General features: G+C 42.3%; 1 protein-coding gene across 1 annotated transcript; it reads left to right on the top strand.

Moving 5' to 3' along the window:
* The first annotated feature begins 260 nt into the window (after nt 1-260).
* LOC111216729 (UPF0472 protein C16orf72 homolog) lies at nt 261-4,825 on the top strand. The gene is made up of 4 exons (XM_022738350.1): nt 261-689; nt 2,446-2,526; nt 2,688-2,963; nt 3,076-4,825. Exons 1-4 carry the CDS (start codon nt 494-496, stop codon nt 3,312-3,314), a joined length of 792 nt encoding a protein of 263 aa, XP_022594071.1. The 5' UTR covers nt 261-493; the 3' UTR covers nt 3,315-4,825.
* Nucleotides 4,826-13,090: the final 8,265 nt, after the last annotated feature.

Below are 13,090 nucleotides of genomic sequence, written 5' to 3'. Positions count from 1 at the left end.
ACTTTTGGCCACATGAAGCCGTGGGCTACATTTCCATGGCCAGGTTGCCCCCTGCCGGACAGAATGCTGCATGTCAGACAACACACACTCGCCGTCAACGTTGTTTTTCTCTGACCTTTTCTCTTTTTTGCCATTATCCAATCAGGCTTCGTGGTTGGCCCCAAGACCCGCCTAGAAAAGTCGTCACAGCCAATCACTTTCCAGTACAGCGACAAAATGGGCGTAGCCATTTCCAAGTAATTCTAAGGTGTTGTCATCGCGTTCTTTACTTTGGTGTGTTCTACACTGGGCGTACGGGCGTAGTGTTAAATCTCCACAATGTGGCTCTAGCAACGGCTATTGTTTCCTTTTCTGTACATTGTTAGGGTTGTGTAACGTATTTTTCTTACAACATACAGAAGGAAGACAGTTAAGTGCCTCCGGAAACCCAACAAGCTTGAATTTCACACGAAAGGCTAGCTCATAAGCTACTAGCTAACGCCTTACGTTAGCTATGGAGGAGAGGAAAGAGGAGGGAGAAGCGGAGATCCAAGAGCACGGCCCCGAGCACTGGTTCTCCAAATGGGAACGGCAGTGCTTAGCAGAGGCCGAACAGAATGATCCAAATGAGGAGGAGACGGAACAAAGTCAGCAAAAGCTGTGGCACCTGTTTCAGAACTCAGCCACCGCGGTAGCACAGCTCTACAAAGGTCTGTACTAAAGATCCCGAAGTTCGGGTTAGGCTAACTGTCAGAGCTAATGCTAACTAAAGCTAACCCCGCTAGCTAATGATAACGCCGGGTGGGGAGAGACACAAAGGGCACCGGCTAGGCTAACGGTGTTAGCTGTTCGCAGCTGTTTTTCTTCAGCTTAACCAGCTCGATTCCATGGTTGTGTTGCATGACACCAGAATGTGTATTCTTTCAAAACTGTATCAAGGCCATGATTCTGCGATTTTCTTCACGCCTCGATATCATGACCTGGTTCCGTTGCTAGCTCACGGAAGCTAACATTATCAGCAGCCGGGGCTAGCAGCCGATGACCGTGTCCGAGTGTGGGACAACAGGGCTGAATCTGGCTCAGAGTGGCCTGAGCTGTCAGGGGCCTGCGTGGCTGAACAGATTGATAAGTAGTTCAGCTAAGCGGCTCTCAGTCACCGGCTAACTCAGCGGTGTGTATGTTCACCGATGCCAGCACATATGCTCTCCTCATGGCACACTAAAAATGTTTTTGTCCACCCGTTAACAGACACCTAGCTCGTCAAAATGGCGATACACAGGGAGGAGTTTTTTCGACTGAAAACAAGTCGTTTGTTGACGGTCAAATGCAGTGATAATTGTCGCAGTGGTGCGGTGGATGTTGATGAGTTAACGGCACAAAGACATTTTATTCCAACACTTATTCCGATAGACTTTTGCTGATGACTTGTTTGTTGTCAATATCCAGAACAAAATGGCGAAATGATTAACGTGAATGTTGTCTTGTTGAAGTCTCGGTCTGCCCTGCGGAGTTTCTTTTAACATTACACTTGTATTTTGTTTTTAGGAAAAGGTATGGTTTTCCGTCAGCTTCTACTATTGGCTTACATTGACACACATAAACCTGGCCCCGTTTAAAAAGTCTGAAAATGGTGACATCATGTTTGATAATTAATTTGACCTATATGTGAATAAGTGAGTAAAATGTCCATGATTGCCTTGTTCGCCAGTTTCCAGGCAGACCTTATTTGACCACACTGCAATGTTTTGTAATATTTGCAACTACTTTTCTAGTGCACTCATTATCCATCACTTAGTCTATAAATCCTGCTTGGTAAAATGCTTCTGCTTTCAAACTCTGAACACTGTATGCTCAGACTGTAACACAGCTGTATCTACATAAAACTTAATACCTCTTAGTCATTTCTAGAGGAAACCCTATGGACAGCTCCTGTACATTAGATGTAAAGATTTACAGGCAAATTTGAACTTGTAAAGTGATGACTGGTAATAGGCTCTTAACTTTTATACTTATATTTTTGTGGTAAACCCAAACGTTGGCTGGAGTTACCAGTTCTTTATATACACTGTTCTGCATCAATACTCTTCATACACACCATTGCAGTTATTTTTGTTCAGATTGGTAGTAAAATGTGCACCAGTCGCTTGTTACTTGTCATATAACGACACTGAAATTGTTAAGCTTACTAACAAACTAATATAATGAAACCATAGTGCCTTAAGGTAGCTGTGGGATTTAAGCTTGAAAACATTCAGTGCTGAAAGCAATGTCATTTAGTTACTTAGTTTTCTCTTTGGGTATACATACGTGCAGTTGGATTATATCATTTCATTTATATCAGACTGTTTGTACTTGAATTTCCATAGAGAAGACGTGATCTTTGCATGGGGAGTTGGTATTTACGCAGCAGCAATGTTATTTTAAAGTTATCATGATCTGACCAACTTTTTTGCATTTAATTAACAGATAGAGTATGTCAGCAGCAAGGCCTCTCTCTCTGGGTGCCCTTCCAGAATGCAGCCACAGCTGTTACTAACCTGTATAAAGGCAAGTAACTTTGACTATTACCTATGTTGTGTTTCACTGTCTGTGTTTTTGGCATTTTGTATTGCACCCAAGATGTCCTGTATGTAAATGAGTTCATAGTAAATTAACTTTGATTGTGATGTCCAGATTTGCTAAAAACATTTGTCCTTGCATGTCACCAGAGAGTATGGAGGCCCGTCAGCGGAGCTATGACCTGGGCATTCACTTAGGCTATCAGCGCAGAAATAAAGAGGTGATTGCATGGGTGAAGAAACGCAGAAGAACTATCAGGCGAGAGGACCTCATCAGCTTCCTGTGTGGCAAAGTTCCACCTCCACGGACAGCTCGTGCCCCACCTAGGGTTGCCATGGTGTCTGCAAGCCGACCATCTCCCCCCGAGACAGGCAGTTCTGTGGAGACCGACCTGCAGCCCTTCAGAGAGGCAATTGCACTGCACGGTTAGTCAAAATGCCGTCTTCAGTTAGAAGCTGTTGCCTTGTGAGAGTGCCATGCTGGAGTTATATAGCATATGGAGTGCTGTAGTTTACATTTTCTTTTTTTCCTCTCCAGGCCTTAGCGGTGCCATGGCAAGCATTTCTGTTCGCTCTGGTCCTCCTGGTTCCCCAACTCACCCCGCCCAGTCCCTCAGTCGTCGTAGGAATGGTCTTCATGACGTGGACCTCAACACCTTCATCGCCGAGGAGATGGCACTCCATTTGGATTCCACAGCCAATCGTAAACGAGGCCCTGCCCCCTGTAGTGATGTCATCACAGACTCGCCAACTCATAAACGTAACAGGATGCTCTGAACTTTTCCTACACCACTAATCCCTCCTCTGTCCTCTCCTCGGTGGCCGACTGGACAGGTGATGAGGACTGATGCCTTGGCCAACCATTGAAATCTTCCTCCTATTCATCTTAGTTGCAATGCTACGAATAAAGAAAAACTTAGTTATTACCAGCCCACATAGTTCTTATTTTCTTTCACCCCCTCACACCTGTTGTCTCACACAACTCACACGACTCCTCTCCATGTTAAAGTTTTGTTCTTCTTCAGAAAGATTTTCTTTCCCGTTTATGTTTGGGTGCCCTCAGTAGAAACTGATATGGGAACGAGCACGACACACTTGAAATCCTTAAATTGCAGAATGTTGCGTTTAGACATTGTGTATTGGCCGGGCTCCTTTGTGCTTCACATCTAATAAGCAGATGAACCAGGCTGTTGCCTACTGTTTGCTGTTCCCTCATCCCTCAAACGTACTTCCTTCTCCTCTTCTGTGGAGTGCTGGCCAAACCAGACAGGACTGAAGCTTGGGCTCCTCGGGAGGCTGAACTGCCTCCCTGTTTTGTGGCTCCACTCAAAACGCTTGTCAGCGTGTGTATCTCATTCTGCTGCTGCTCTGTGTGTTTGCGTATCTGACAGCAGAACTGCCACTTACTGTGTTGTACTTGTCTTTGCCTTTGAGAAAGCTGCTACAGTATCTCTGGTTGTTGTGCAACAGTGAGTGCGTGTGTGTATGAGTGCCTGTGTGTGTGCTTGTGGATGCAGGGTTCTGGCATATCCAGCACCCACTTGACCCAATTATTTCCTGTTTTACTTAAATTCATTCTATTTTGTCTTTAGTTGCTTTTTGCAGCCCGAACCAGGGTTTTATCACAAAGCAGGTCAATCCATTTTACATAGATAATGGTGACCCCTGTTACTGTCTTTGAGTAGTAGGATGACAGGAGGTGGAAAAACAAGATGTATTTTCAGCAAAGGTTTCTTTGCTCAAGCACCACTGTCCTGAATTGTATTTTAAGTTTTTGTATTAAGTGTACAAAAATCCAAATATGCATAGTTTCCCTATCGCCATCAAAAATTTTGCATAAAGAGCAGTAACAGTGTTTCAAAGGCTGCATTTTATCAACTTTATGTTTTACATTTGTCCCATTGATAAGAATTTAAACTGGTGCATCATCATCATTTTGTCTCTTGAACTTCAGAAAGAGTTGAAACATTTTCACACTTGTGATTTAAGCTTTAAACTTGGAAAATTTCAGGGGGCAGTTGCCTGTTAACTAGTGGGGGCCAATGGCTGTGATATTTAATTTTGTCTAGCCAATTCACGGACTATTGGGTGCGATGGTTCAACAAGGCTTGGGGAAACTTGTTTTTTGCTAGTTTCACACACTGCTTTGTGATACAATCTTGTGTAATGTGTGTAAATAACATGTAGGTGCTGTTATATGTGGTACATATTGTAAAAAGAAGTGCAAATCCATTGGGATGTCCATGTACAATAACAATTCTGACATTAAAAGAAAAAAAAGCCTTTAACTAAGTTGTCTTTGATTTTCCTACTGGTTGGATTTGACATTTTACTATTTGCAATGTGTGCTTGGCAAAGTCTTATTTCAGTGCAAAATAATTACTCTCAAAAGTGATATTTCTATGAATTACCTCGGGCCTGTCTCAAGAAAGTAAGGATGAAAAGTTCAATCAAGTGGAAAACTGAAGAGTTGTAGCTGTTATCTATTGCAGTGCCTGTGAGGTTAAGTGTATTGTTCCTTCTCAGTACCTTAATTAGAAAGGCCTTGGCATTCAGTTATTCCGTCATCAGTCACCAAGGGCAGAGGAACAGTGGGTCTACTAAAATGATATCGTAGTGGTTGTGTATTTCAGTTTGCTATGCTGTACAGTGGAGTTTAAGCAGGTCGTCAACAAACTTCAATTTGGAGCATATTGCGTAGTTCAACTTTTCCAACACATGGGGGTGACACAGACTATATTCTGCTTTGTCCTTTTTTCATCTCAAAAGAAGCTTGAGCTGCTATACGCACTGACATGGAGCTGAAATGCCACAATAATAGAAGGATAATAAAATATCAGTCATTCAGAGAAGATTTGGATCAGTACTGTTCCATTAAAACTTTTTGTGGCACAAAGAATGTATTTACTTGGTAACTCCATCCAACCAGAGATGTGATGTTTGTTTGGTGGAGCTCATTTTGTTCCCAGCAGAATCATTTTATTTGCTCAGTGTATGTTATTACAAATTTCTTCTTTTGATTTTCAATTTGTCAACAAAATGGGATTTTGTTATCAGTCTGTCTAGATATATTCATGCTTCCAAAACGTAAAAGATTATTTTTTTTATATTTATTACTGAAAGGTGAAACAGAACCAGTTACAACAAATAAAGAATACTGAGAAACTAAAAGCCTAAGAGCCAGTTATTCATATTATAGCATTTCAGGAGTTTTCTGATGTGACTGCATTAGCTAAATAATTAGAGGTAGCTAGTTCACCTATGCAGTCACATCTCTTAATAACAGAAAAATTAATCTGATTAAAGTTTTGAAAACTTACGACCTCTGCCAAGGACGTCTTGTTTTCAGTCCTCAACAAGTACTTAACACATTTCAGTGACATTTGCTAGAAATCAAGACCATAAGCCAAGGAAGAACTTTTTTTTTTTCATTAAGTCCATGCCAAATCATCTAATCACATGCAAAATTATTTTTCTCTTTCCACACTTGCCTGTCCAAATAAACCAGAACCATTTCCACCTACACAGACATTCTACAACACTTTTTTGTTTTACCAGGATTTCACCAAACTCTTTGTAACTGTGTTGCCAATTTTTTGTTTGCAAGTCCAATTTGTCTAAATTTACAAAATGCATGCATCCAGTTCCTGCAAAATTTGATGGTAGTTCCCCTTTCTGATTTTCTGTCCTGAGTCTGACTCACTTGAAATCTAGTCTTTTATTTTGTGTTTTAATTTAGGAATTCTCTGACAGTAGAGTGACATGAAAGGCAGGGGAGAGAGAGGGGGTGACATGCAGAAAAAAACAACCATATCCTGCTCTCCTCAAAACTTCAGACTCTTTTCAGCTGAAAGAAAAATTACAATGTCTACCCCTTTTTTTTGACCCCTCCTTGCCCCCAATTAATTTTTGTGCGGTCCCTAAAATAAACCAAAAAAGGCTTTCATAGCAGAAGTCTTTGCAGATATCTGGTTTCATGTCCCTCTCTGATCTGACAGCAGGTTTGACCTCAGTGCCACCGTAAACACACACACACACACACACACACACACACACACACACACACACACACACAAGCCCTTAGAAACTATGAACTGCTGTTTATATTCAGTAAATCACTGCCAAAGAACCACCACAACTGAAGACAAGACAGCGATACAGGAGGGGCCACAGGTTTTGATGTGGTAGAAGAAAGCTACCAGGTCAACAGTACACACTTGACCTCACACTTTTTGGGTAAGTAAACTCCACTGATTGATCCCCTGACTCTGCCAGTCCATCACGACAGATAAGGACAAAGAAGCGCACTGTCTTACACCACATCCAATGAGAATATCTGCTCTTTCTTTCCTCTGCTAACACTGCGTGGTTGTTTTTGTTTCATCATGTATCTGAAGGCTCAAAAGGCTGCTATTTGATGGAACCATGCAAGGGGAGCAGAGCTGACCGCAAGCTGTTTCACACTTCAAAAGAAGCACTGTGCAAGTGTGTGTGTGTGAGGCAGAGAGAGAGAGAGAGAGACAGAGAGAGAGAGATGACGAGAAGCAACAAGTGTCTGAATGTTCCAGAAAACCCCTCGAAGATGGCCATCTGGGTTGCACTGATATCAACTCACACACACACACACATATAGGTGTCTCCTATGCCGTCTGGTCTGAGTGGAAGTTGGTGGTGTCTTGTGAACCTTTACAGACAGACACAAACACATACACACACATACATACATACAAACGTCCACTCCATCATAGCAATTGTGTGTTTGTGTGGGCTTGACCATTAGGGAGTCTTCAATGGCAGACAGCTGGCGATCAATGATGCACTAGTTATCCCTTGTGTGCATGTGCGGATGTGCACCGACGTACACAGCGTAAACACAATGGTTAATGGTAATTGCTGCACCAGCTTGCGTTAATTGATAGAGGACAGCATGCTTACACACTCACATACACACAAACACATTAACACATTAGCACATGCACATAAACAGAAGCCAATCAGGCAGACTGAGAATGTGTCCCCGGAGAGATTGAGCAGCCGGAGAGCAGGGGTGGTGGTGGGAGATGGAGAGGTGGTGGAGGAGACAGTGAAGGAGGAGAAGAGGAGGAAGAGAGGTTAAACACTCCCCAGAGACAGCTGCTAGTCAGGGCTCTTAGTTTTGTGCACATAGGCTACGGTAGGTGAGCAGCGCGTGGCGTGCATGAAAACACAGGGTCTGAGAGATTGTCTCCTATTTTTGGGTCTGCTGTGTTTTTGTGAATGTTCCTCCTCTTCAAAAGGAGCCCTCTCCCCTCTCCCATCCCGAACCCTCCCTCCTCCATCCTTTTCTCTCAAACATAAACATGCTTGCACACAGACGCGTGCGCGTGCGCACACACGCACACACGCACACACACACACACACACACACACCAGATCTTCAGAGCTCCCAGCGTACCAGCATGTCCCTGTCTTCCACAAAGCCATGAAAAAAAAAAAAAAAAACGAACCCACGAGCTGATCACCATAGCAACACGTTATATATCTTCCAGCAGTATTTATCCAATCCAGAGAGGAGGGGTTGTAGTGGGGGTGGTGGTGGTGGTGGTGGTGGGGTAGATGGAGTGGGGAGGTGGAGGTGGTGCTGGTCATGTATATGTGTGTGTGTGTGTGTGTGTGTCTGTGTGTGTATATTGTGTGTGTGTGTGTGTGGGGGGGGTGTGGTTGTGATGCAACTCCTCCAAAAATCAAACGGTCATTAGAGAAGAGGGGTTGCAGTTCATGTGCGTGGCCACAGGGCGGCAGCAGCGTCCAGTGCAGCAGGACAGCAGCATCACCGAGGCATCGCTTCAAGACCAGTGGCTTTCAGTCATGTGCCACGCAGGGCTTACAGGCTGCAGGTTTCATCCCAGCCAAATACTACACCAGCTTATTTCAGTTTTTATTAGAAGGTATGCCAATGTGTGAGACTGACTTTTATGGTTTGAAGGCCTGCCTGCGTGCATCTTCGTGGCACATGAGTGGTAACTGCTGGACTAGACAAGAAAGGTTCAAAAGAGGAAGTGGTTCCAGTGCATCCTCAAAAACATCACCTACCAGTGGGATGCTGGGCACGTATTAAAGGATGGGAAAAAATGATTGAAGAAGAGAAGAAAAAAGAAAATGAATGGTGGGGCAGAAAGAGAGCAGGAATGATTGCAAGGTCCCCCTCCTCCCCAAGCATAAGGATTAGATGTTGTGCTTCTGGCTGCAGATGGGTTTGGGCTTGATTCTGTATGCGTGTGCACAGTGTGTAATGTGTGTGTATATGTGTGTGTGTGTGTGTGTGTGTGTGTGTTTGCTGGTGTATGTGGGTTTATTTTTTGGGCTCAGGAAGCAGGTTAAGCAAGGAGGGGGGAGAGAGAAGAGAGAAGAAAAGGAGGGAGAGGGGAGTGAGGAGGAGGATGAGAGGAGGGAACAGGATGAAAGGATGTAGGTGAGTCTAGGAGGAGAGGAGGCCTAAATCCTCAGTGAGCTCCTGGGAGAGAACAAGGAGAGACACAGAGAGACTAATGATGTGAGAAAAGGGGAAATGTAGAAAGACAGAGGAAAACAGGAAGAGACTGACACCAAGTGTGTGTGTGTGTGTGCGTGTGAGCGAAAGACATATAGACTGGATGGGGGGCAAAAAGTGTAAGGGCAGCACAAGTCTCCTTGCTCACAAGTTTATATAGAAAAACCCAACAGGACCTGACAAGAGTCTGATAGGATCAGCTCCTCTACATGTTCACTCACTCATACACCTACACACTTGCCCTCACACACACACTCACAGTCCCACTTGCCCTCTCTTCAGTGCCGCTCCATTTTTCCAATATTCTGAGCTTAAAGTGATATTTTTCATTTTGGTACATTTTAAATTTTTCAGTAGGCTTTACCTGGTGTGACTTTGTGAGCCATTAGCCTTCGACAGCGCCCGACCTGTACAGTACCTCTGTGGGTCGATTGCTCAAATTCAAACCCTCACTGGACTCTCCTCTCCATTAACTTGAAAAAGTGAACCTGCAAAACAGAAAATGTTGTTTTCAGCTCAGTGGTTTTTTACCATCACCTTGTTGTGCTCTTCTCTTGGAGGTCAAGGACATGAAATGTGTCGATGAGGCCGGATTTTGGTGAGTGCTCGTCTTTAGTGCTGAAACTATTAGTCAGTTAATCAAACTAAATTAATGGAAAGAAATTTGATAATGGATCAATTGTTGAAGTAATTTAACAATCAAATAATTCAGTATTTTGTAGCAGATCAAAGTGGACGCGTAACTGGACAAAACTCTTGATTTTTTTGGTTTAGTTTGTCGTGTTTTATGTTGTAAAGTTTTGTATAATTGTCTTGTTTTAATTTTTTTTGGCAGAGGGGCAATTTCTGCTTATATTGGATAGCCAACAGTAGACAGATAACAAGAAATGAGGAAAGAGAGAAATGGGGAACTGTAGATATTGTGATAGATTGAGATGGATACATACTTACAGACGCTGCAACCATTAGACCACAAGGACATGTAGTCATGATTGTAAATTTAATATCTTGGGGTTTGTTTTGTTTGTCAAACAAGACATGACACTTGAAGACATTATCTTGGGCTCTGGGACCTGGTGATGGGCATTTACCCTTTCTACTGTATTGATAAAATGATTATTTGAAATTATTTGAAAAAAACAAACAAACAATCAATTCATTCATGACGTAAATAAATTTAAATCTGCTAATTAATTTTGGAACAAACAATAGATCAAATGACTGTGAAGTCAACTCTGCAGTTCCCCGCAGCTTTCAACTTATTGCTTTGGTTTTACAGTTTGCAACTGTTTATTGTCTTTGTCTTGTATCACCACTCTCATCAACCTCATTTCCAGTCAGCTCTAAAAACCCACTGTTTGCTACCTGCTCAGCCCTAATGCTCAACGGCAGACAGACAATATTACCAACGAGCTGGTGAACATACAGAAGTATTTAGCAATTAATAGCAGGATATTTCCTTCAGGAGTCGGTGGAAAACAAAACAGAGCTAAAAGGAGAGTGACTATTGGCAAAAATGTTTGTATGTCTGTACTTTATTTTCATGTCATGGACACAAAGTGGCCAACACTCATGGGTTCAGAAGACTGTAGCTTCTGCCACAGTCTAAGGTGAATATCCTCTCGACATAGAGAGGGTGAGACAGAATAATTGTTAAAATACACATTTTCAGACAATGTGTACACTGGCCCAATCACTGCAAGAAGTGTGAGTGTTTGATGCTTCTAAACTTTCCAAAGTCTTCAAATCCCAAAGAAGTAGGAGAAATCCTTTGGGGCCTTAGGATGAGGAGGCAGATCATTGACCTGGCTGTGTCCAGCAGGTATAGGGAAACATTGATCTTGAGTGACATTACTGTCTGAAAGTAGGAGGATCATTTCCAAGAACTCCTAAAGCTGCTGGACATATAATTTGGGAGGTAGTACTCAAAGATTCAAAAGGGTCTCTAGGTCCATTTCTGCAGTGGAGGTCAGTAAGAAAGCTTATTAGTGGAAAGGGCATAATTTTCATTTCAGCTTTGAGGGAGACACCCACTGGGAACTGCTCTAGCCACTACAATTATATTCTTCTTAATGGGATACAATTCATGTGTGTAATATACTGCATAAACTCTATGTCTGGCACTTAATATGACATACTGACCTGAACAAAGAACTGAAAAAACGAGGGTTATGTCAGCTGTAATTCTGATTTAAACAGTAGCTGTGGATATCTGGGGATAAAATGCCACTTTGAAGTTTGAAAGACACACTGGCCCATAGAATAAACAGAATACAAATACATATAAGACATAGATTCAGAAAACATCACGTTGAAAACTTACATAGAGGGCTCAGAAAGGCTCAGTTTAGCTGTCGATATAGAAGTCTATGATTTTTAAATGTACAATATACAACACACACATAAAAATTTGTAAGACGATTTTCTCATTAAGGCATCGAAAGTATCTTTATGTGTAGTTGGTCAAAAACATCTCACTGTAGCTGCATCAACCAGGCAAGGTAAACAGTGTACGAAATACAGAACAGTTTTTGAGTATAGGCGAGCATCGAGCGTCGTCTGAACTTGTGCAGAGGTATTAACCCTAATGTACAGGGAATAAGTCTGGCATTTAGTTGAGTTGTCATCACATAGGCTGGTGGTAATCACATTACCAAGTTAATTGAATGAACATATTTGAAATTACTATTATACAGTCCGATGGGATGCGGTGATCCAATAAAGGCATACCCAGGGAACAGACAATACATGCAATGACTATTAGTTTCACTGAAAATATTGATGTTTAAATGACCCAGATCTTCAAACAGAAAGAAGTTGCTGAAGTGCTTTTGCTGAGGGGCAGATAATCCTAATATTACCTTCATAAAACAGATGGTTAATGGAGATCTGCACCAACGTCACAACAGACTCCTCACTCACTTATAACTCAAACTGTCTGCATATAAATTAAACAGTAAAGGCGACAGGCTGCTACTTTTCTACACACCATTGGTTAGAGTGATGAAGTCAGAAAATATACTACACTATCAATTTCTGTGATCTGCACCAACAGAGCATCATATGGATGATGAAAAGGGGTGCACGCCTGTCGATCAACTTATAAAACAATTTCCTATAATTAATCCAGTCAAACGCTTTGAAGGCATCTAGAAAACAAGCAAAGACAAGATTAGCCTTGTCTGCCTTCTATTATACTGGATTACTCTCTTCAGAACAAAAACACAGCTATTAACTCCATGACCCTATTTGAAGACAAACTGAATATCAGTGAAATATAATCACCTCCAAAACCTTTGACACTGGACTGGGTGTTGTGATCAGACAATATTTAACCTCACAAAATCAACATTTCAGTTCTTAACAACAAGTTGAAGTGCTGAACTCGTTAAAGGGACAAAAACAAGCACAAACAATTGAGTAAACATCAATGATTGCCAAGCTGTGGCCCTGCACTCTTCAGGTATTCAGCAGCGATTCCCTGCAATTGAGCAGAAACCCAATTACCTCAGATACTTGAGGGGTAGATATTCACCTATCAGAAAAAACTGTTGACTTCAGATGAAGCAAATTTTACAAACTCCTCATGCAAACAGAATTAAGTAGGTAACTAATGTTCCTTCCACATGTCCCCTGAAAAACAGAATGGGCCTACTACTACAAACATGGATTTGACTCAAAAAAGGACTGAGATGTGCTGTAGTAGAGGGACTTGGATAATCTTCCTTAGGCTGCTCTTCACAATGGCAACACAGCATAACAGCATACTTGAAGTCACCTACTTAGCCCTACTTCCACTCATAAGACCAGCAAGACAAGTTGGCCTGGGAGGGAACAGATCCTTTGGAACAGTAATGCTTCAATTTCTAAGGAGAGCAGTAATGCACAATCACTTTCTGTGGTCTTTCGGTCTTGCTACCACCTGTCTGCTGCACTAGTTGCAGAAAATCAGGGGAATTACTTCCGGGGGCAAGGATTGTCCAAGACCAGGACTTCAGTGTAGGTTTCCTTCACATGGTTTTCA

Source organism: Seriola dumerili, unplaced genomic scaffold (assembly GCF_002260705.1).
Source record: "Seriola dumerili isolate Sdu_G_001 unplaced genomic scaffold, Sdu_1.0 BDQW01000035.1, whole genome shotgun sequence".
NCBI classification, from domain to species: domain Eukaryota; kingdom Metazoa; phylum Chordata; class Actinopteri; order Carangiformes; family Carangidae; genus Seriola; species Seriola dumerili.
This window is presented reverse-complemented; position numbering and strand designations above follow the sequence as displayed.